The 24682-nt window shown below is 40.3% G+C and overlaps 1 protein-coding gene across 8 annotated transcripts in view; it reads right to left on the reverse strand.

Annotated features, from left to right (window-relative positions):
• Positions 1-24682, reverse strand: part of KALRN (kalirin RhoGEF kinase) — a 481244-nt gene that overhangs the window by 189824 nt on the left and 266738 nt on the right. For all 8 annotated transcript variants that reach the window (XM_059852696.1, XM_059852697.1, XM_059852698.1 and 5 more), the window contains exons 11-13: positions 18794-18985; positions 6467-6636; positions 1358-1532 (exon numbers count right to left, since the gene is read on the reverse strand). In XM_059852696.1, the coding sequence (XP_059708679.1) occupies positions 1358-1532; positions 6467-6636; positions 18794-18985 (537 nt within the window). The remainder of the gene's footprint in view (positions 1-1357; positions 1533-6466; positions 6637-18793; positions 18986-24682) is intronic.

Consider the following 24682-nt stretch of genomic DNA (forward strand, 5'->3'; position numbering starts at 1 on the left):
ACATCTTTAAAGTAAAACTCTCAATTATTCAGCATCTGCCCCACCAACATGTATAAAAAGTATCTTCTATTTAAATATAGGAGATAACATACTCTGCTGAAAGAGCAGTATCTGACATGAAATAGATACATTTATATATTTATACCCAAATACAAAGAATACTGCCTCTCAACAGCAAGGAGGCTGCACATAACTGGTAAGGAAATGAAACTATTCTAATTTCCATAATTAACAAGCACTGTAGGACAGACTGCAGTGGAATACCTCACTGTGCAGTCACAGCAGAGAAGCTCAGATACTCCTCACGGATTCCTATGTCTGGCATTCAGCAATAGAACAGGACACCTTTTAGGAAACTGGACACCTGCTTCCTGCCTTCTATTCCACTGTAATTCATCATGTCATGTCTTAAACACAAAATGTAACACAGCATTCTAAACCTCCCAGTTACCAGCACCCACCTCCAGACTACATACAGATTTACAAGTAATAAATAAATAATAAATAAACCTACAAATTTACAAACAATACCTCCAGGAATGTATCATCCTCAAACACTTACAGGTGCTCTCTGAACTGAACAAGCACCAGGGGGATACAGCAGGAGGAACACACCCCATAAAGGACACAAGCACTGACATCAGTCTCACAGACTCTGTGTACAAGTTAATACACATTTTGTTCTTTTTTCATCTCCTATCAGAACTACAGAAACTAATTACTGAGATTGGCTGGAATATCTTCAAAATTTCTCACTCCAAGTATACCCCAATATTTTCCATCCAGTGCTTCTGACTCCAAAACAAAAGTACAAAACAGAACTGAAAGAGCCTTTTTTTTTTCAAAAGGACATAAAAACATCCCTTTAATTTTTTAAGGGACACTTTTTTCCTTTTTAAATAAATCCACTGCAGTGTCTAAAAAGCCCACCTTTTAAATACCCTTTCCTTTAATGCATAACATGTTTTTTTCACTCTGTGGCTTAGAGACAGGCGTGTATCTGTTTGTATCTGAAGAGACAAACCTCACTAATAAGTTTTACAGAACTTCAAATCCCTGAGTGACTCCTGTCAACAGAGAGTTATAACAGGCATCTCATAAAGCTTCTCTGCAAAGCAGGCAGATTCCCAGCATAGTCAGGGAAGCACCATGCACCTCTTCCAGTGCATTCTGGCACTTTACCCTAAAGCCTGCTTTAGGTCCAACAGTCTGAATTAAAGCACAGCTGTAACTCTCTCTCCCCTCACTGGACACCTGAGCAGAACCCAAGATGTACCCTCACAGGGTATGTTCACATGTTCTCACTCTCTCTCTCCCCCACAACTCCCCCCAGCCAGGTCATGCATCCAGCTCTTACCTCAATGGTGTACTGCTCAAAAATCCGGAGCTGAAGGAAAATGTCTAGCTTAATCTTCCTCTCATGGAAGAGCTCTTCCATCTGTACCTGGGCCTCGTCGAGCTGCTGAAGGACAGATTCAATGTGGCTGATGGAGCTGTTGTGGGGGGTCTTGTTGTTGGAAACAGCAGAGTCCCTGTGGCAAGACAGAGGACAGGGTTGGAGCTGAGCTTTGAGGCAGGCAAAAGAGCAAGAACTACACATCTGTGATTCTGTGTGCTGCTGAGGAGCAAAGCCAAGCACAGAGGGCTGAGGGAAGGTGTGTGCAACACTCATCTCCTCTACTCCCTGAAATCCGGCAGCTCCTGAGCTAGGCACAAAGTTTGAGCAGGGAGATCATCCTTTCTTGTGTGGTGGACACTGTGACCTTACACACTTGGGAGGGGCGGGGGAGGAGATGTACATTAGTCTCAAGGGCTCTCTTGAGGAGACTGGCTGGCAATCACCTTTAATGCTACAGGGTCACTGGCTCCTGACTATACTTACATCAACTGAGATGCTATTCAGCCTCCTGGACCTTTACAAGTTAATTTCCTGCATTTGCCCTATTACTTACAGACTAATTGAATCAGAATTATGAGTGTTTTAGACCAATGGCTAGTGATGACCTGGTATCCTCTGGATAACACAGTACAGCAATGGATACAGAATACAGTGCAAAAAGTCCCCAGCATACCTTTCTGAAACTGCAAGAGAAATCCTGACTTGTCTTTTCACTGGGGGAAGTGAAAGGAGATGTGAACGTGACAGGCCAGATACTGCTCCATTTACAGGCAGCAGAAGGGAGCAAACCCTTTACTTGCGGGCCAGGACCAAGGGAGAATTGCTGTACCTGAAAGCTTAGCATGGGCAGAGGAAAGCCCTGATGGTTCCTTTCCTGTTTGTGCTCTCATGTATATTAATAGGCTCACCTATAGTCTGCTATGTCTTCAGCAATTTTCTTTTTTTTCAGTGACTGTTTTACAGATAAATACCATTTGCAGACATAAAGAACTGAAATTTATCATCAAACGCCCCACACAAGGCCCCTCAACATTCAGAAGGGCCAGAAAGGAAACTCTGAAGCCAAAATTTAATCTTGGCTTTAAAACTTTGGCTAAAACAAGATTTAGATGTAAGTTCTACTGATTTCCCTTGCTTATATGGGAATATTACACTGAAATTTCTCTCTCTAGATATTATGGTTTCTGCCCCACTCTGTCTGTCTGTTTTCACATTCATGGTGATCACAGGGTCTCTGCCTCCACATTAGAGCTGCACAGAGGAAGGAGGAATTAAAATAACTAGAGATTTTCAAACTACAGCTTAATCTGAGGCTGCATCCAATCAAGTTCTGCTTCCCTCAGTCAGCACCTGTCTTCTATAAAAGGACACGAAATAAGTCTTCACTCAGATGCAGGATTATTACTATTCATATATTATCTAAATTACTCAATGAATTATTCAAGACCGGTGTTGAATAATCTCTCACGGGATCTAGAGGCACATTTAGTTTTAGAAATTCTTTTTCATTAAACATTTCGCTCTTCAAATCAAGCCACACTTGGATTTCAGTGACTGATGCAATACAAAAGTTTAAGAGTAGTACTCTGATGGGTTTTTTAAGTCTCCTTGGATAAGGCATTGACAACCTCTAGCTAGTCTGGTCTGAGAAAGATCTCCCTACAGAAAAAAACATTTCTGAGGTTGCATGCGTCTGTCACAATATTTCTTGTTCTGTGTGGTGATGAGAAACTCTGGGAAAGCATAAATATAAGATCCTTACTAATCTTTGAAAGCCTATGGATTAGAGCTTTAAAATTCAAAGAAATTATTGGAAAAAAACCCTAAATAATCTCTGGGTAACATAAAATCGGACTCAGTACATTGCTGCTGACTTTGTTTAAAATGAACACTGTGCTCCTAAAACCACTCTCAGTGCTTTCACTGGGAGAAAACTCAATGAGAAATATCTGTTATCTAAGGCTTATATGCTGAACTGCTGCAAAAAAGGCAGGACACCTAGCTCTTCAATGGCTTTTTTTTTTTACATTCCTGCTTTTCACATCTCACTGGAGCAAGTCATTGTTTTGTCTTTCACAGATGACCAGAAATGTTGCCCCCAGCAGCACCATTGGAACTGCAGTTCAAAAGGTTTGCTTTGTGTTGACTACTGAGAACAACAACCAACTCAATAAAGCACTGATAAGGAAGAGAGAAAAGTGTTTCCTATGTGAACCATGACATGCACAGAGTTTCTAGGCAGGCCTGTTTTATTCCTGATAGGTTTGGCCTCCTGATGGAGTCACTGAGGTCCTGAAGACCTTGTGTGAAGTGCAGTCCCAGGCATGGTATTTAGTTCAGGCAGCTGAGCTTTTCATTGCCTATCTGGAGGAAACAGAGTGCTATTACACATATGATCTTCTCTCAACCAAAATCTGTTCTCTCAAAGATAAGAACAAGAAATGTAAAACTTTCCAAAGCTCCAGTAATTTTATTGCTTTTAACCTGTGTTATGACATGTTTGATAAGAGCAGTGTATTTCATGCTTTTCATTGTTGTAGCATTTGCAGTCTTCATCTATTCCTCATGGCAGGGACAAGGTGATCCACACTGAAATGCAATCCTGTGTTAAGGAAAGACTGTAGCAATTCTAGTTTTTCCTTTATCTGTGTGTTCTTTACCACTGCCAGCAGCAATGAAAGCTGGTAAGAGTGGGCACACACAGAGGCAGCTTCATTGGGATTTTTTTCCACACTGTTCTGCTTTGAAAGAGTCCAGGATCACATTACAAGCTTTGCAGTTAGTCAGAGTGCTCAAATCCAAGACTTGAACCAGCTCATCTTGACAGCTCAGCACTGCAAACTTTTGTGTGTTCAAATGTTTGGTATTAACTCCATCAGGACCAGGGGATCCCTTTGCACAAATATGTTCACCTTGTTCCACTTGCTCACTGCTCAGAGAACAAACCAGACCCCAAACCCAACTTTTCTTTGTTAAACACAGCTGCCACAAAACCTGCCTTGATACTTTGCAAACATTGGTGCATGACAGCGATTAAAAAAACTCTCAAAGCTGAGGCCACTGTCACTTTTCCAAGAGTGAAGCTAAGAATTGACTATGTTCACATTAAGAAAAAGCTGAAGTCCCACACACCACCTTGCAGTTCACCTCTTTCCCATGCTCCACTGACTTCTCGGCTCCAGGTATTACCCTGGCCACTCTCCACACTTCCCTTCTGATTCAGGTACAGGCAAAAATCCTTTAGGCCAAGCCCAGAACCAGGACTCTTTCAATGCTGAGACTTTCTGCAACCCCCAAAAACACTCCAACTCCTCCTGATGGCCTTGTACAGGGTCCCTTTCAGGCTCTACTTCATGATTGTTCACACTGAAGTGATGCCATTCCAAGAGGTAGGAAGAATAATAAAAAAAATTTTAGCCCCCAATTTTACTGCCATTTTTTTGATCTCACAGAAATTCCCTAAACTTTGCAAACAATTTCTTTACACAAAAGTAAGTTACCATGCAGACCTTTGACTGCCCTGCTGCAGCTGGCCATACACACATTCTCAGCTAAAACCCCTTCCCCTCTGGCAGCTCACTTATCAAACCCAGCATGTTTTTATCCTACTGATCTCATCAGCAAAGATGAATAGAAGGATAGAATATCTACTCCTGATCCTTCCTCTCCAACTCTAAAACTGGCAAGCAATACCACAACTCCAGTCCCTCTCCCTCCCCTGTGGTGTTGGCAAGTCACACACAGCAAGGGTAGGAATCTCCATGAGCTCTCTGGCCCAGGGCTGAATGACAATCTAGAGCAATCCTTTCAAATCCCTCATTATTTTTTTTTTTTTCTGACCCAGCAGAGAAAACTCTGCATCCAGGATGACAGGGAAAAGCTGAGAGGAAAGCTCAGCATATGGCAGTAGGAAAATGCGTAAGGACTCCAGGAGGGCTCTTAAGGGCAGAACTCCACCAGAGCCCTCACTGTCTACTGTACTCCAGAGCTTCTTGGGCTTTTCTCCTCAGGTTCCTATCATGGCTCATGGTTTTCTGCACATCTCAGATGAGAAGTAAAGGCATCGGATTAGGAAAGCTCAGGGTGAGGAAGATGATGTCACTCTTGGACTGTCTGGTGAGATGCATAAAACCTGGGATATCTGCATATTGTAATGTATACAGAACATGCACACTATGTACATGTGGGTAAGGGCAACCTGTAACAATACAAAGATCTAAATAATAAGTGATGTATTGGACTTGGTTCAGTGCCCAGCAATAGTCCTAAAAGGCAGGAAAACTTCACTTCTGTCAACAAAGCTAAAGGCACAGAAAAACCACATTAACAACAAATGAGAGAGATTTCACAATTACAAATTCTATATAAGCTTACTCTGCAAAAATTCATTTGACAATACTTGCAGAATACTTGCAGATTAAGAAAGAAAAAAACCAAACCATCAAACAGCAAACAAAAACCCCAACCTTCCCCTTCCCCCACCCCCCCAAATTCTTGGGACTAGCCTCTTCATGTATTTTAAATTAGGCAAAAATGAGCTGGTTTAATTCATAGTGCTAGTAGAAGAACCAGCAGTGAAAGAGCCTCTTTGACACTATGAATAAACCCCACATAGACAAAGATAAATAGAAGGGTGCTGCATGCAAAATGAAACAGTGAAGACCGTTAGACACGTGTGTATTTTATTAAGAGGAACACACTTACCCTACATCGGGAATAACCATATAAATCACGAGGCCTCAGTTCACAACCATTTAAAAATCTTCTATAAATACCAGCTAAAAATATTCACTTCAAACACATTTGGTTTCATTCACTTCCCAGTGCCTATAAATAATCTCTCAGTCAAACAGGAAACCAATGCTGATCCACAGACTACTCTAATCAGTCCACACAAATCACTCCCTGTAATTTCAATAAAACACTCAAAGGATCTGAAGAATTATAAATAAGCAAAGAATTACAAACTCTCCCAACTGATCCTAGCTTACAATTCCCTATTTAGGCACCCCTAAAGCACAGCATGCATCAGATTTCTCAACACCTGTGCCCCAGGTGGATGCTTACCTGAGCTGCTGGATTAGATCTTCCCCTTCTTTAATAACATTGAGGGTAGCATCCAGGGTGGCTGTTTGCTGCTGCTGAAACTGCTTGATAAGCTCCTGAACTGCATCCACAGAATCAGCACAGACATCCTCTAAGAGCTCCTTCTGCAGATCTTCCATCCATGTCCACAGCTGGGAAGAAGGGGAGGGAAATATAAATCAGAGAAGGATTGAGATTTAACCCTTTTGCTCTCTAATTCCAGATCAATAGGCATCAACTCAGGCTTCATGTTTCACAGGAAAACTGACCCAAAATTTGCAAACCCAAAAAGATGCATTTGTTATTAATTCCATTTAAAGCAAGAAGCAAGAAAATAAGATAACTAAAATATCAGGTAGTTAAAAAAAAAACCCCACAATTCAATTTCTGTTTATTATACAGCAATAACTAATTATTTTATTCTGATTAACTCTTTATACTAGTAACAAACTAAAATCTCCTACAGCTGTGATAACCTAACCCTTTCAGGAACTGAGCACTATCAGCTGCTATTAATTTCACACGCAGCTGAAGCCTGTTGCAAAACAGACCTACAATCTTTGGTGTGTGTGTACAGTAGTGATTGAAGTCTAACTGTGCCTGCTCAGCTATGCCTTCCCAGGGATTGAGGTTTTGGGGTTCCTTTTTTGTTTCCAGCACTTAAACCCCTCCTCAAAATGCACTCAGAGTCTGCACTTTAACTCTGGGAAAATCCAAACATAGGAGACAGCAATATCACTAATCGACCCCACGAAGATCCATTAGTTTTGAATAGTTCTGACTACCAGTTTGAAAGCCACAATCACAGCAACAAATCACTGCCAGTGCTCAGATGAGAATTTCCAGCCAGCTGTTCATCCGAGGTCTGGACAGGGGCAGGAATGCCCCAGCAGCCTCTCGCTGGATGTAAGGCTTAAAGCGACCAGAGGATTCCCCTTTAAGCTTGTGCTGAAAAGTGAGTGTAAAATTGCACCCACCGAGCTGGCAGCCAGCCAGCACACCCTAATGACTCCACCAGAGACTTCGCTGTGCCACGCCTGCCCCATTAACCCACATTTTGCTGGTATGCGCTGGAGGTGGCAGCGAAGTCCCAGAGTGGGAAACACCAGCAAACTGGGAAATGCCAAAGGATGTGGAGCGGCTCCTCCCGCTGTCCCAGGGTCTGCAGAGCTTTGTCCGGCAGGGACCTCGGGGTGAACATGAAGCAGAGGACATTGTGTGTGGGTGGCAAAGAGCTGGTGAAAATGTCTGTGTTCAAAACGAGCTGCGCTGGATCCCCATCCTGCAGCATTTCCTCTGAGACTGTGAATTCTGCACGTCCACATTAAACGAGAGGAGGAGGGGGATGTCTAAAGCTCCATCTGCCAAAGTTTCTCACAGCCAGGACCCACACCTAAGGCCAGTCACTAAGTGCTACACTATACACATGCTACAGACTTCAAGGATATTACCCTGGCCCAAATCAAAATGACCAAAACTAGAGGCTGTCCCAGCACACTCATGATACCAGAAAAGGGAGAGCCCACTGTCTTTTGCTCTGGCCCCACCTCTGCTACTGAGTCCTTGCTTGAGAGACTTACAAAAACAAGCATTACAACATATGCCTTACTTGTAGGTTTCTCAGAGTCAGCTTTGAATATTTTGGGTAAATGACTCTGTTTAATTATAAATATTATAATGAAAATGGCCTGCCTAACTACTCGCCTGAAACAGAATGTCTTTGCTTGGGATATTTACATATTTTCACATTCTTAGGAAAAAGGTGTAGTATAATACAGGAACTATTAATCAAAGAAACAAATGTAAGTGAATAGGCATGAGAAATAAGTGAAAAAATGAAAACATATTTAATGAGCCAAATAGAGGGCTCATTTCAGTTGTAGTCCGAGGTCCATGTGCTGAACTTTGGGAAGCTACCATAAAGTGCCATTAGTGCCTTTATATGTTAATTATATTGAGAATTTTCCTGGTTTTGATCCAATCCCTACACCCACTCAAAAAGTAAGGGCAGCTGGACCAAAATAGACAAGGAACAGGTTGTTTAGGAATATTACTTCTGCTTCTCAGATCTTCAAATAATAGAGCACTTTGTAAATACAGAAATATAGCTATGTATATAAATCATCCTTCTTTTATGAGGTGGGAAAGCCAGTAGTTTTTAAACTTCTTGTAATTCTTAGTTCCTTTTTCAACTTAAAAAAGCTCAGTAAATTTCTTTATAAAAATGAAAGTGAAATCAGGACTTTTTTTCATTGTTAGGAATCTGCTGTTTTCTTCAAATTATTTTGTTAGGGCAGAGGAGAAAGTTTCCAACCTTCAGAGGAAAATCCTGTGCTCTAAAGTGTCTCCAGAACCCAACTTTTCAGAAGGAGCATTGGACATTTAAGATCTTACTCCACTTTTTGAGTAGGCTTTTAAATCAGTTTCAAAATACCTAAAACATAAACTGTATTGTACTCACCTGGAACCAAAACACTCACTAATTTCAGAGAGCACTCAAACATATTAACTCATATTAGCTTCAGATGTTTCCATTAATGACCTCTGTCTATAAGGATTTGCACATAAAATCTATCAGAATCTAGGTCATCCTTGACTCAGAGGCCTTTAATCCTTTAGATCCCTGAAAAACCCTAATACAAAGAATCAGTCAATATTAATAAGATTAGGAAGATCTTTCAGGAAAAATTCACAATAGGAATCTGATTCCAAAACCTCCTAGGTTATGTGCTACAATTATTAGCACATGAAATAAATTGCTACCATGCCCACTTGTGAATGCCACAGGAATGAAAAGACCAATTCCATGTCACTGCAACACTACAGTCAGAACAGCTGGTAATCATAAAACAGAAATCACATCCTGATTGTCACTGCTCAGGAAAATCAGTCCCTCTTAGGGCCTGATGTTTCATCCCAATGCAAGTATTTGACCGATTAAAAAAATCCTGACTCTAAAAGCCTCAAATCACTGGATACCTTGTGCATTTGCAGTCCATGCTGTGACCTACTCTAAGCTAGGTAGCTTAGACCAAATAAACTGTTCCCATTAAAATCTGACATATTGCACAGCACAACTTTTATTTCATATTTGCAGAAATTGACTTTTATTCCTAGCCTGAACAAAATTTGTGAGTACTTGTCCCATTCCCATACATACTTCAAAGTATTACTAAGGCACCATGTGATCCCATACAGGGGATGTATGTAGATATATGCAAATATTCCAAATACAGAGGCAGAATTTCCACATCCACCTGTTGGGACTTTCACTAAGTTTGCCAGTCATGCATGTGTCCAGAAAAGGAGATAACCTCTGCATTATGTTACTTAACAGGTACTAAAAAAAAAATACAGAATCCTAGGAAGCAATACAGAAGTATCACAGAAGTAAGTTTTGTTCTTCCTTTAACTGATCTATGCTTTGGGGTGATTAATTTGGTATGGAGAACCTGATGCATTAGTGGCAACACCTGAATTCAGTCTATGAGAGATCTGACTCACATCTGACTCATGCAAACTACATGTAAAAATGTCACAGTTGTTAGCCACGAGAAGTCTCGGGTAAATACCACCTATCCCTAAGCCATTAATGCCAAAGGTTCATAGTAGCTCCACAACTGAAGCTTTATTTTATCAAGGCTTTACACAAGACAACTAATTCTCCTCTGATTACTAGAACAGTGGGAAAGAAGAATGACACCTCTCCTTTCTTTTGGAAGAGCATCTGGTGCCCTCATGTGTTTTGACAACAACTTTTGCATCTTTCTTGTATATGAAACACAGGTAGTTTTCCTCCATCCAAGAGACAATACAGCTCTTTATTCCCAGCTACTTCATCTGATGTAATAGCCTTCATTTTACTCAATTAGTGAGACCACTTAACTTGAGGTCTGAAGGACACCTGTGCTTGTTACCTAAAATTAATGCTTTTTACTTAGAAAAAGGAACCACTTTAAACAAAATCTAAAACCTAAAGAGATTGCTAAGAAAATCTTGCCTGCAGGATTGGAATAACTATTAAACATCCAATGCTTTTATGCTGCTATTTGTAAATGACAGAGATGAGTTATAATCCCCTCAAAGGCAGTTTAAAAGCACTGAGTTATGGGAGCAGTGCAAAGAACCAGTTCAATCCAGGAGATTTACTGTTGTACAGCATTTTTGGTAGTCTTCAAAACAAGGATGTTAATGGAAACAAGCAACTTCCCAGGGTGTATGTTCTGCCCCTTTACTATGTCAGAGAAGCATCGTGTATTGCAGGGCAGGCCCCAAAAGGATGCTCATGACAACTCAGGAAGAGAACATTCATCACAGCAATGGAGACTAGAGCAGAATGCAGAAGAATTCAGTGACATGCAGGGACCCTGCTGCCACTCCATGAATTGTAATGTTCAGAAAACCAAGGGCAGGCTGAAAACGACCCCCCAAAACCCTCCGAAGCAGAACTGCTCCAGAGAGAGATGTCCATCAACCTTATTTCCCTCTGCTACTATGCCAGGCTTTTACAAGCCAATTCTGTGGCTTGTAATAATATTTAGCTTTGTCATGATATGCACTAGGAAGTCACACAGGTCCCAAGTTAAGTTAATTTATGGCAGAACTTCAGTCTGCACTTGTGTTAAGGCATCTGTTCAAATGCTGTTGTGCATCCAGCTTGACTGTACAGTCTTTAGGAAATTGTCTCCACACCAACATGGTGTTGAAAATAAAACTTTCCAGCACAATTAACCTTCATCAACTGGTATTTAGTCACAGTTAGAATGCATCCAGTTCTGTTTCTGTTAAAAGAACTGAGAGTTGCTGTAAACTGGAAGAATATTTCAGCAACATTGTCCAAAGTCACATTCAAGCTCTCAAGAAAACGTCAACAGAAACACAGAAAACAAGGTCTGTAATGATGAGCTGCAAAGTGACCTCATGCCACCAGCAAAGTGGCACATAATGGCAGCACACCTAATAAAAGGTGACAGGATTGGATGTGCCCAGACACTATGTAGGAAATTCCACCACCTCCACAATAAGACACAACTCATGAGACTCCCTGCTGCAAGACCTAATGTTGTCAGATACCACCAAACTGATTGGGAAGAAATGACAAGTGGGAAGGGAACATTTTGTGAGAAAACTGATCTCTCCCTAACCTCTTTCTTGCTTTTTTCCTTTTCCTTGCCAATTTCTTGACATTTATCCTTGGTTGGGTTGCATCTGGTGCTTCTGTATGATCATGCTTTTTAATTAGTAACCTTGCCTATGGCAAAAGGATTTGCACTGCCTAAACATCTGATGCTTTTTCCAAGTCCTGCATGGACCAGATTGATATAGCACAAAATAATCTCCTCTCAAGGCAAACATGATTTGGGTAGCTAGGCTTACATCAGGGAGTGTGTAGATCCTCAGTCCAAGGTCATGTAAATGTAATTCAGGGACTTTTTGATCTAGAAGAGAAAATTAATTTAAAAATGAAGAATAAAATGTACATGGTCTATGCTTCTTCTGCCACCATCATGAATTGTAAAAACACATTCCTCTTCTAATATAATTTTAGTATGTTATTTGTGATTAGGAATCTTGTTGTAATTAACTGCAGTAACTGTAATAATCAAATTCTGCACTTGATCACACCAGCTTAGAAAAGTTCTTCCCACATTGGAAGATTTACTCAGTTTTACAGCAGTGTGACACAGGATAATTTGGTGCAGGGCAAGCTTCCCACAGTACAAATGCAGCAATCTACTAAAATAAACACAGGTACCCTCACATTTTCCTGTATATTGCTCATTGGTTCTAAACATCACTTCTCAAATGGAAGCTGCAGCACCTCTTCCCTCTGTGCTTTTTCCATCCAGTGACTGGCTGTATCTGTCACTTGCAGTCCTACCCAGATCTGCTGCTTTGAGCCTTTGGTGTAACTTTGTGCACTGTGCCCTGAGAATCACAGAAAGAAATAATTCCTGACAATTCTGAATCATTCTGACACTTGCTAAGGACTGAAAAAACTACATGACTTTTCTTTAATCAGTCTGTCTGGCTGGATCCACTGACTTGAGCCACTCCACTGACACCGTTTTCAAGTAGTTAAATAGACTCCAGTGCATAGATGTACTTCAGGTGAAAGAAATAATGTGTCTTTTGAGTGATGAGTGAATTACAGGAGTGTACCTGTATGGCTTTGATAAAGATTTACTCAGTACACAGATTATTGCTGGCTGCCCACTCTCTTGCCCTTGTACATAGCTCTGAAACCCACACACTGGAACTGGGAGAAGCTCATCTTCCTCAGCTTCAGGAAATCAGAATGTTCAGAAATGTGGCTAATAAAAGAATGCTTTATGAAAGTTGGCACATCTTATTTAAAGATGCTCATAAAACTTCCTTTTAGCACAAACTGCTGTTATCTGGAGAGTGAGGCATACAGGCTCACATTTCCACAACATGCACAACACATGCAAGGGCCTCAAAAGCCAAGGAAAATATTTGAGGGGAGCCATTGGTCTGTAAGAATGCTGGTGAATGGCCTGAAAAACGTGAATAACAAAGTATGAACTTAAATGAAGTCTACAGGAATCCTTTGGCTAGCACATAGTGGAAGGATGGAAAGAACTTCTCTTCCATGCACAGGTTTGACTTCCTGACATTTGGTTTATGTGGCTCAATTTACAAGCATTTAATTCTCATTACTTTGATTCTGTCTCTTTTACCAATCTTTTGCCATCACAGATGGCAGAATTTTATTCAGTAGTGGCCTGGCTGTGCTCCAAACTCCCCTGCTCAAGAGCAGGATGTGCTGCCAGAATACCACAGCTCTTTTCTTTCCTAGCTACTTAATCCTTCATGAAAAGAACTTGCTTGTGGGCAACAAATGGACAGGAAAGAAGGGCACACTGTACCACCCCAGCTGTCCTAAATCCTCAGTCCCAGATCTTTGGTAGCTTTACAGACAAGATTTAGCTCTGCAAAAAACACCACCAAAGTTAATGACCTGGCATTTTGGTCCAGGCCACAGCCTACCCTCTGGAGCTGTAGGGGGATTTGCTTTTATTTTATTGCTTCATGGTAATTGATTGCTGATAACCCAGAGTGTACTTTGATATAGCTCACACAAAAATAACACATTTTACACCAGAAGAGCCCTTTCCACAGCTATAATTATCAGAATGCTAAGCTGACAGGTGATCTGCCTTCTCCAAGGAATCTGCCACCCAGGCAAGGGACAGGACATGTGTTACTGTATGGGCACCTCTGGCAGGTCACTTCTACCACATCCTATAATTTCTGCCTGCAAATTCACCTCTGATGGGAGTAGGAGAATATTTAGAAACTGAGTACTTCTTAAAAATACCAAGCAAACACAACAAAACAGCTTTTACTTAGAATCACAGAATCACAGAATCATTAAAGTTGAAAAAGACCTTTAAGATCACTGAGTCCAACCATCCATTTAGCACCACCAGCACACAGATTCAGCTCCCAGCAAAAATCATGTTCATACTAATAGGAGGCATAGGTCTAAGGTTTGATGTTTCACAGCCCTGCTGTGAGAAGAGGGGCAGCTATTTTCAAAGTTGGATTTTGCATGCTGTTGTGCATCTATTTCAGCTGTTCATATAATCCTAGTGAAGGACAAAATTTCTAGCTTTTGAACAAGACACATCGTGCTTCATTCTAACATAGAAAATTCTGGGGTGTGAATGGGCCACTCAGTGAATATTTTATGTGCAGTGAGCCAGTTTGGGTCATTTTAATGTTTTATGCTTTCCTTTTCTTTTTTTTTTTTTTAATCTGGACACAATATGGAAAAAGGAACAGAAGTGTTGTTCAGGACAGGAGCAGCGTGTAAGACAAACACATGTTCAGAGAACAAGACCTTTTCAGAACTTCCAGAAGTTGCCAGCAAGTGGAGTTGCTAAACTGAACATCCCCTGCATCACAAATCTTTATTATCTAGAGGGCGATTGCTCTGGAAAGTCAATATTAGCAGTAAAAGTCAAAAAACAAATGTTTAAGTTCAGTAACATTAACTTTGATTCCTGTGTCAATTCACAGTGAGTGACAGGATTACAGGATATATCCCAGAACAACTGTCATGTTTGCTCCATGATTAACTTTGATACATTCTGTCAACTCTTCTGATGGGAGTCAATAGCAGCTGACCTCAGTCCCCTGAGCTTTCTGCTCCCTGTGTCCCAGCAGCTCTGCCTCAGAGTGAAGAACAAGCCCTGTCAGAATTAGTGATCTACACTGAAATAATCCTCTAATCACAATATTCAACTCAAGCAGAGAAAATTTAATTTCACAGGTCTTGGTTATCAAGCAAAATTAAGTTAGCAGTGCCTGCAATACCACACTGTTACCATTCCTGACAGGGCAGCCCCACTCCATTACCCAGCTGAGTAACCCCACTGATGTCTGTGGGGTGACCAAGGTGACCTGCTGACCACAAATAAGACAGGTTATAATACAGGAAGCTATCTGACACTTAATGGTCCAGGACTTAGCTCTCACTTTCTCATGGCCTTATCAGACAAGATTTTCAGAGTGAAACTTTCCATACCAGGTGTCTGCCTAAGGCTGAACCTGATGAATTTTGAGGTGAAAGGGCCAGAATGAGAGAAAGGGATAGGAAAGGTAATTTGCCTGTGTTAGTTTTATTTCTGTTCAAATGAGATGCTCCAGACCCTCCATGATTTTAAGCAAGGGTTTGAAATTTTGCAGGGCTTAGCCTTGATGTCAAGAATACACATTATGTCATTCATGTGAACATCTTCCCAAATTTGGTCACTCAGAAGACCTCTGCCAAGTTCCAGCTTGCACATGTTCATAGTAACCTGTTAGGAATCTGGCAGTTCCTTTTTCTCAACATTAAATATTTTCTGAGCATACTCATCCCCCATTCTGTGGGCCAGGTAGGCATGGCAGGTTCCACATGGAAGTGCCTGCCCTGAGCACCTCGTCCTCCTGCTCTTCTGACCCACTAAACAACAACAAAGCACAGGACACATGATCTGAAAACACAATTCTCTGCCTCTCTGTTTTTTTCATGCTGGATTCAACACAGAACTGGTAATCTCAGGCCCATTCAGAAGTGAGAAACCTAGAGGTGGTAAGACATGCTTTTCCACCCCAAAGAACTATGAAAAAATTGCAGAACTGTTTTGCAGTTTAGTTAAGGACCATATGCTATAAATGGATCTAAATTCAGTGAAGTTCCTTCTCATTCTTCAGTTAGCACTTGCATCACCAGCCAATACCAGTAACACAATCTAACTTAGGTAGTAACACAAGTAACACAACCTTAACTATGCAAGAGGATTTAAAAATTTTTAATGATATAGAAGTGGTCACAGTGCTCTTTCCTGTCTACATTTTAATACTTGGAAATATAAAGTACACTGCAGAACCTTAAGTATAAAACTGTGAGACACTAAAATATTAAGATGCAGACAATGAATTGCATGATGATTTTCTTTTGTCCTTGAGGGTTTTGAGTCTTCAGGGTGTGATTTTATGACATCTGCAACCTCTTCTTCAGGAAGCTCAAAAAAATATTCTCTTTTAAACAAAATCAAATGCCAGCCAAGAATCCTCTATCATCATTTGATCCTAAAGCCAAAAGTTCACAGAAAACATCAACTATCATGAGATTTGTGATAAAAGTGCAAGATCCGACAATCCTGACAATAATTGGTTCAGATTTGAAGAAAGAACCTAAATTCAATTACTCTTAGTCCTGAGAGAAATTATTCAGGTATGAGTCTGTTGAATGCATTTATGCCAGTGATAATAATTTATAACTTTACCCTGCCATACAGATAATTGGATTCGATTCCCATGGTACCAGGGGGGAACAATAAAACTTTCCAGCACAACTAACCTTCATCAACTGGTATTTATTCACACCATCAGAAATGCCTTGGTGCAAAAGGGTACAAAAATATTGACTGTAAACTAGAAAAGCATAAGGAATGCTATAGAACAGTGGGACACACAAAATCTTGTTTATAGGCATGGCAATAGGACACCTACATTATTCAAGAGTGAACAATTAGTTAAAGCAATGCTTCCAATTTATGCCTCTAAAGTGTTATTACCACACCAAAAAGTCCTCATTTCAGCCTATTGTATGTATTGTTCAATAAGGTCACTTTAAAAACCCATCAAAATTATTCTTATGCTTAATTGACTGCATTTTTGATATTCCTTCAGCTGTATGAGTCAGTGTTTAGCAGAAGGGACACTCTTTAATGCTTTCACATGAAATAAGCAGTGATTCAAGTCTACTGTAGTATAAAAAAGCCACTCTGAACTTACATTACCCATAGGGATGTCTACATTTAAATGACTCCCTAATTCAACACTACCTATTGTCCTGAAGAAAATACAGGAAGACTGACTGCAAAAGGAAACATTTGTTTGACAAGAGAAAAAAGGTAGGAGCAGTTAAAAGTTTCTCAGGTTGTGAGAATTTGAGCAGTTGCATGTGGAGATGAAGAGGTGGGCAGAGTACAGGTGAAGGAGTGAGAAGTTCACCATCAATGAACTCATCCACACTGTCAATGAACTCATCCACATCAGAAATTCATAACTCACACAATCCGTGCTAGGAAGACTGTCAGTAGAAACATGTTCATTGCAGGAAGATCTTTGGAATATTTCCAAAAAAAAAAAAGTGTCAGTAAGACCAATTCTTTCTACTTAATTTATCCTTTCACCAGTTGTGTCTCAATAGATTAATACAACATGAATCATAGAATAGTTTGGGTTGGAAGGGACTTTTATAGAAGAGAGGCACCCAGAGTCTGTCCACTCTGGATCTCCTTAAAAATGACGGGAATTAATTACTGAACTTTCCAAAAACACATCACAGAACCAATCTGTCTCACAGGAAAACATTAATGAGGCAAATACTTAGCATTTACCTTTAACATCTAGAGAACAGCATTGATGCTAGCATAGAAGACTAGTTTTTAAAATACTCTTTTAAAAATGTTAATTTTAATACATCTGCATTTTTATTCACCAAAACAGAGCTCATTAAAACCAGGTGTGTAGAGCAGGCAAAGTCCCTTCTTGTCGAAGAAGAACAGGAGTGTAATGCACTGCAATCCCAATTCCTTCATACAGGGAGGCTTTATTTCCCAAATCCAAATTAGGCTACACAATACCACTAACTGTCTTTTTTTTACTAATCATCACCTGCATAGGTGAATCAAGGTTAATCACAGCAGGAAACTGTTATGAAATAATTTTTACAGAGGAAATAACCAATTAAGTTTTCCCAGTGGCAAACCAGCATAGCTGCAAGTGTTTGAGCAACTCTGGGAAGAACAGCATTATCCACAAGCTGAGAGTTTACTCTATTTTGGTATATTGCAGAAGCAGGATGTAAAAGAAAAACCTTAATGTACCAACAGCTATAACTGTAAACTCCATCTTCCATACACATATGAATAAATGTATGCATGCTTCAGGGGCTCCCCAACATCCTGAAGCCTGATACATGCAACTTGTTTGTAACATGGAAATCAACAAGCAGAGGCAAAGCTTTCACATTCTCAGAGTATCTTACTGATCAAGTGTGTTTTCACAAACAGATGCTGCAGAGCATGAAAACAACCATACTGACAAATTCCACCTCTCTCAGCAGAAACCCTATCTTTAAAAGTCACTCACCACTGAATGGCCTTTGGACTGCAGAAAATGTGAAGTATGCTTTAATTACATCCCCAGTGGCCTCCCATTTGATGTCCTGTCCACTGTATCTCCTCTGGCAAGTCAGTCTTATCTCTGGATATTTTTCAATTACACTAAACAGCATTTATTCAGGTCCTCACTGATTCACTGCATCAATATGTGGCTGTTTTTTTCTTTAACAGTTGTCTTGAAAAGTCAAGCCTGCCTCATTAAACAATGTAAGATTTCTAGTAACACATAATGATATTGGATGCATTAATTAAAAGTACATTTAAATGGAATCCTCAGAGGATCATGCTGCTGGCATATTTGCAGTTAAAGTGTTAATACCAACTCACGTTCTTACAAGAGAATTCTTGCTTTCTAACAATACATTCTAGTTGTGATTAAGCACCACTAGAGATGGTGTTGCTATATTTCAGTGTACCTGAAACATTCATATGTTTCATTCACATTTTATTTCCTTTTTACAACAGTTACTCATACGCATGAAATGAACTGGATAATATCAGCCCTGTGTGGTGAAAATGCCTTTTCTCTGTGATTTGAGTTTTCAGAGACAGCCTCTTGCAGCACTCAACAATACACAGCAAAATTCCCTCGTGCACCTCTTACCTCTTTGGTGTGGGTATGGAAGGAGACTGACATGTCCAAGAGAAGTTTCCTCTGTTCCACCCTCCGGACAAAGTCCTGAATCCGAACTTCCAGATGCCGGGCTGCTTTATAGATCTCTTCAGGGTCACATTCCCCAGTCTGAGCCAACTGCTCTGCAGCCTCCAAGAGCTTGTCTGCATTGGTGTATGTATTCTACCAGCAAACAAAGCAAGAAACACAGTATGAGTAATACAACTGTGGCAAGTAAACCCCTGAAAGAGGCTGTTTATCCTTAAGGCATGAAAGCAAGTGATTACCAGAGTTTTAAAACAATCACAATATTTCTTAGTGGCATTGCCATTTGTGAAAGGAGACTATATAAAGCCACACAGACTAATGCCTGAGTACACATGAAATTATTTCTTATTTCAAACACTCCACCTCAACCCAATCCTGCCAGGCACAGCAACAGGACTTCCCATTTGTTTATTTCCAAGTTCCCTGCAATTTCTCAAAGATAATGGCATGAAGCAAGTGGGTCTCACCAGCTCAGAAAGCTCCAGTGCCTCACGTGACACTCAGCCACCAGCTCACTGCACTGGCCTCCCAGCTGCTCTCACATTACAGTGTGTATTCATGGTAGCCAGAGATGTCCCAGCCCCAAGAAATATTTTCCTTTCACTGGCTTTTGTGAGACAGACCATGTCTTCAAGCTCCTTCTATTTTTTTTTCTCTTGTCTACTGTTCTGCATCCCATTTCTAGATGGACTGAGTCCATGTGATTTGCTTGCAGCTGCCAGTATGTAATGCTCAGTTCCAGTTTGCCCAGGGCAGGTACCTACCCTGCATTACACAAGAATTTGAACACTGCACTATCCTGAATACATTTACCCCACAGCCAAGTCTTTATAATATGAGGAGTAGGACTCCTACTTCACAGAGAGGGAACAGAAGAACCCAGAAGCAAATTAATGTACCCAAGACATGCCAGACTGTCAAGTAAGAGAGGGGAAATCCATCCAACTTGCCTCAGGTTTCAAGCTACCTGCCCATCCTTTCTCTCTTTTTTTCACATCTCTGGAAAACACCACTCAACTAATTCAGCAGAGAGTCTCATGAATAACAGGAAAAATGGAAAGTGAGTGCAGCCATCTTCTCCAGAACCATAGAGCTATGCCTTAGTCAGCGTAGGCAAACTAAACAGAGCCAGCCCTTGCTGTCATATAAAAGCTTTCTTCACTCAAGATGAGGCCAATAGCTCTTTGGTATTCCACACTTAACAAAAATAAGGAGAGACAAAGATATCAGCTTCAGGGTGTTTCCATTACTGGGCTAGATCTTTGGAACTGCTTGGCATTGGCTTGAGACTACTCTCACTGGGAATTTTAACCTCTGCTTCAATAGTATAATTGTAGCACCTTCCTTGTCAAAATCCTCCTCAGTTTAAAATGCATTAACTTGATGCACATAAACAAAATACCTCTAACAGTGTGGACACACCCATATTTCTGAGCATTACATGAACACTGTCAAAAATAAAAGCCATGGATCAAGCCATTTTGTTCCTGCTTAGATAATGTCCTGCTGCAGTCAACAGTTATTGTTTGAGAAAATGTTCAGTACAGAGATGGAGCACTGACCTCTGAGTGTTTAATGGAGTAAAATATTTCCAGTTATAAAAAAAGCAAAAAGAAAACATCTCATTCACTGTTCATTTTCCCAGTTTCTGAGGGCTGACTATAAATATTCAGTATTTGATTTCTCCTTTTGGACTGTGAAGAAAATACTTGAGACAGTTTTGTTACCAATAGTAAATTTTTATTCCCTCACTTTCAGGCTACTGCTATAATGGTTAGGCTGTTAACAGCAGCAAAATGTTATGTTTTAATAATAATTTTTTGGAAACCTCTTTAGCTGAGAGTTTGTAAAAAATGTTCCATTTAATGTCATCTGAATTAGGGTCCAGTTTCACTTAACAGTATCCTTTCTGAATGATCCCCTTCCAATTGCATTTGGAGTAGATGCCAAAGCTAGCACAATTTTTTCAAAGTCTAGTCCACACCAGTGTTTTTCACACATTACCACTACAACTCACACACGAGGCCAGCTCCCTGAGCACAAGACTGTTCCTGCTTTTATATGTATTATTTTGTGTATCTGTAAGTGCCTTCTCTCTCTCCCTGTGGCACAGATTTGGGGCCCAAAACAGTTTTGTTGAAATACAGTATGGACCCAGATTTGCTGCATTTGTCCCTGAGACATTTAGGTCCAGCTCTGCTGAAAGCCACACAGTTTACTGACTCCAACATGTGCTGTCGAGTTACCTGCAGATGAGATGAGTTCACAGATACAATGAGCAGATGTAAATACACTGGTGAAAAGCAGGTAGGCTGGATCCTAGACTCTGGGGGAGAAAGAATGCAGACTGGCCTCAACAGAGCCTCTGGCCTCACTGCACAGACAAAAAAGGATGTAGCAGCCCCTCTGCATTGCAGAAGGTTTTCCAAAGGCAAAGGAGATTTTCTTCAGGAAAGCTGATGGGGTGTGGAAGGAGCCACACTCTGTCTTTTCCCTGGGCTATGACAGGCACTGTCAGCATACAGGGATGCTTCCCTGAAGAATGCATTCCTTATTTTGGATGTGTTTGCATAAATGTGTCATGCACAAAAGGCTTGAACACAGTGCATTTTGAGTATGGAGACATTTTTCTTCACCTCTTTTTCTATCTTTGTCCACTGAGGTCACAGGAAAGTGTCTGGATTTTAAAACAGGTGCAGTTTATGACAGGAGAAACAACTAATGGTTATATTCCTGCCATTCTAGAAGGAAGGCCTGGTGCTGAGAGATTTCCAGCTCACTGTTGCAGATTTAAGAGATTTAGATACATTTCAGATAAGCAGCCACATTTGGAGCTATCCACCCTCTCCTTGAACTCCTGAGGCTGATGTGCTCACGAAAGGACTGTCCTCCCTCGTCAGCTGCCGAGATGTACACACAGCACAGGCCAAATAAGCCAGAGGTTACTCATTTGCTGAGGGCTTGCTCTACTTCTCTTCTGTTTGTTTGCTTAAAATGCACATAAATCATACCAGATGTTGTTACTAATATCAAGTATTTTCATGTACATCTATTGCTGTACAAGCATTGAACCAAAGTGCTGTTGAAGCTGAGAGCTTCATTCTCATTGGTGCTATAATGCTGCACTGCTTCCCTGCTCCCTACATTTTCATCCTAAGCTTGCTCTCTTGTTAATAAGCTCTTTGGAGTACAGATCCTTATTTTATTAATTTGTTTGAAGCACTTTCTACTTTTTTGGTGTGACATAACCCTGGGTCAGGCAAGGTGAGAACCCAAGAGAGAATTAAGTTCTGCAATGAAGAAAAGCATGAAATGCCTCCTTGTCCCACCATCCCATCCAAAAGAGGTTAGCTCAGATTCCCAGCCCTTCTGAGATCTGACAAGAAAAAAAAAAATCCATGAGTTATAAAATAATGCACTTTCTGAAGTTTTAGGATTGTGTGGCATTTTTTCTTAATGTTGTCTTAACCCATGAGAGAACTGTCATGTGCAAACCCTTGAAATTCTTGGTGAATGCTGACTGGCATTCCACACTTCTGCACCATTTCATGCACAAAACCAACTTCCACTTTATATCTCTTAATAATATTTGTAGACCAATCTTTGCATAATGACCTATTTCAATCATGAAACCTGCAAACACAAAGAAATATATATATCTATCTATATGTATCTTTGTGAACTTCCTCACATTTTTAAGGTATCAATCAGTTTAGCACAGCATTTTGGTTTTAGCCCACGTGCATTTACAGAAAATTATTCCATGTAATTTTTATCTACTTCTAGGAATTGCACATGTAAGTAGTTTGTTGCTGCATGTTTTAAGGCTGATTACATTGAAAAGAGCTGTGTCTAGTGATAGTCTAGGACAAAGTTCATGCCCTTAATCTGGACAATTTTTTTCCAGAACAATCTGCCCCTGCACACTCTTTTACAGCTGTTTATTTTATTTGAGGGATTTTCATGGTAACTGTCTCCAAGTTCTCCCAAGTGTAGTGAGCCATTCCCACCAGCCAGAGAAAGATGTTTGTTGTAAACATCAGGAGAAACATGGAGGAGGGAACTGGGCAGGTGATGAGGTACATGATCCCATTAAACACAAACTACATACCCCAGAGCTCACTTCCCAAGTAGATGTTGAGATAAGGGGGATGAGGTAGTCTCTATTGACCAAGTTCTGGGGCTGTGCAAGGCAGTTCCAGGCAAAGGTTCCTTGTATTGATTCAATCTGTATTGATTCAGAGAGCTTTGTCACCTGGGTTTTACCATGAAAAAGGCATGGAAGAGAAGGCATCTCTGGAGGCCAGGAAGTACCAGCTAGAGAGAGAAGGAGGACTAGCTTAGACCTGATATTCTTGACTAAAGACTAGTGATGTGAATCCCTCATTATGCCTGCAGGCTGAAGTTTAGGAGACTTATTAGGCTTTCTCTGATATGATATCTCCCTTGTGTTCTTGAGAGTTGGGACTCTCCAGTACCAAAGATGAAATGTCTGTATCAGCACTCCTGCTGGGAACGTGGGATGTCGAGACAAAGTTCAAAGCCTGATCCATCTCTTACTGAAAACAGTAAAAAGGATTTTACTGACTTCAGGGAGAACTGGGTCAGCCTTCTAACCATCTTCCCAAGATCACAGGAGAGAAAAAAATGGCAAAGGGCTAAAAATAGAACTCTGGATGATTGGTACCTGTTCTGTGCATAGACAGCAAGTAGAACTCGTGACCAATGAAACTACAGCATGATTCACTTTGGCAAAACTGTGATTACAGAGCTGATTCTGCAGTTCTTGTCAAGCCCTATAAACTGTTGTTATCCTTAATTATAAAGCTCAGTTACTGCTATCAGATTCTTTGCTCAAGCTACTTCATTAAAATTAGCTCCAGTATTTGTTGAGGTTAAGTGATCTCACAGTCAGGCCTTTGTGAAGAATTACATCTTTAGTAACTTGATATTCTAAAGCTAAAATAAGTGACCACACTGAAACATTTCTTTGATAAATAAATCTGGGTTTTAACAAAGCATCCATCTTTGTCAAAATTCCTCCTCCCTTAAGAAGGGCAAAGGCTAAGTGCATATGATGATCTAATATAAGTTGTGATTTTATTCCATTTGAATTGTACCTAATCAAATCAAGACTTATATTCTTACTTGTACTCTGTGGTTGTAATTCAGAACAGACTTACCAGGAATTACAGTTACAGAAGTTACAGGCAGAGTATCTCTCTGAGGTAATGCAGCCCCTCACTCTGTCAGTACAGGATTGTTTCCCACTATAAACTAGAATGGAAACTTCTTCAGATCTTTTAAAAAAATATCCAAGCTAATGAAATTTCCATCAGCACCTTCTTCCTCAGACTGTTCTTCCTTAAACATGGCAATTCATCTTTAGTTTTCCTTGTCACAATTTGACCCCAGTTCTCCTTGCACTGATATTATGCTGATATTAATGACTTCTTTACACCTCCAGTAATTCTATTATTTCAGTGAATTGTATAAAATATTATATATAATATATTATGGTTTAATATATATGTTTTAAATACAAACATATGGCATTTTTCAGTATTTATTAGATATGAAATATTCCCAGGAATTACAAGGTGGATACGGCCCAGAATCCTCACTGACCATTGTGAAGGATGAAGGACCAGATATTTTTCTGTGTATTGTTACTTTTATTTATGATTTTCCCTCAGGCTTCACACACAAACCAAGGTGAATTTATTATTTGAATTTAAAAGGGTGACACTTACACATTACATGAACTGCTGAAATGCCAGACAAATTGATTAAAAGCTACCTCATACCTTCAAACTAATAAATAAGCAAGAT

The sequence above is a fragment of the Haemorhous mexicanus genome, chromosome 8 (genome assembly GCF_027477595.1).
Source record: "Haemorhous mexicanus isolate bHaeMex1 chromosome 8, bHaeMex1.pri, whole genome shotgun sequence".
In the NCBI taxonomy this organism is placed as follows: domain Eukaryota; kingdom Metazoa; phylum Chordata; class Aves; order Passeriformes; family Fringillidae; genus Haemorhous; species Haemorhous mexicanus.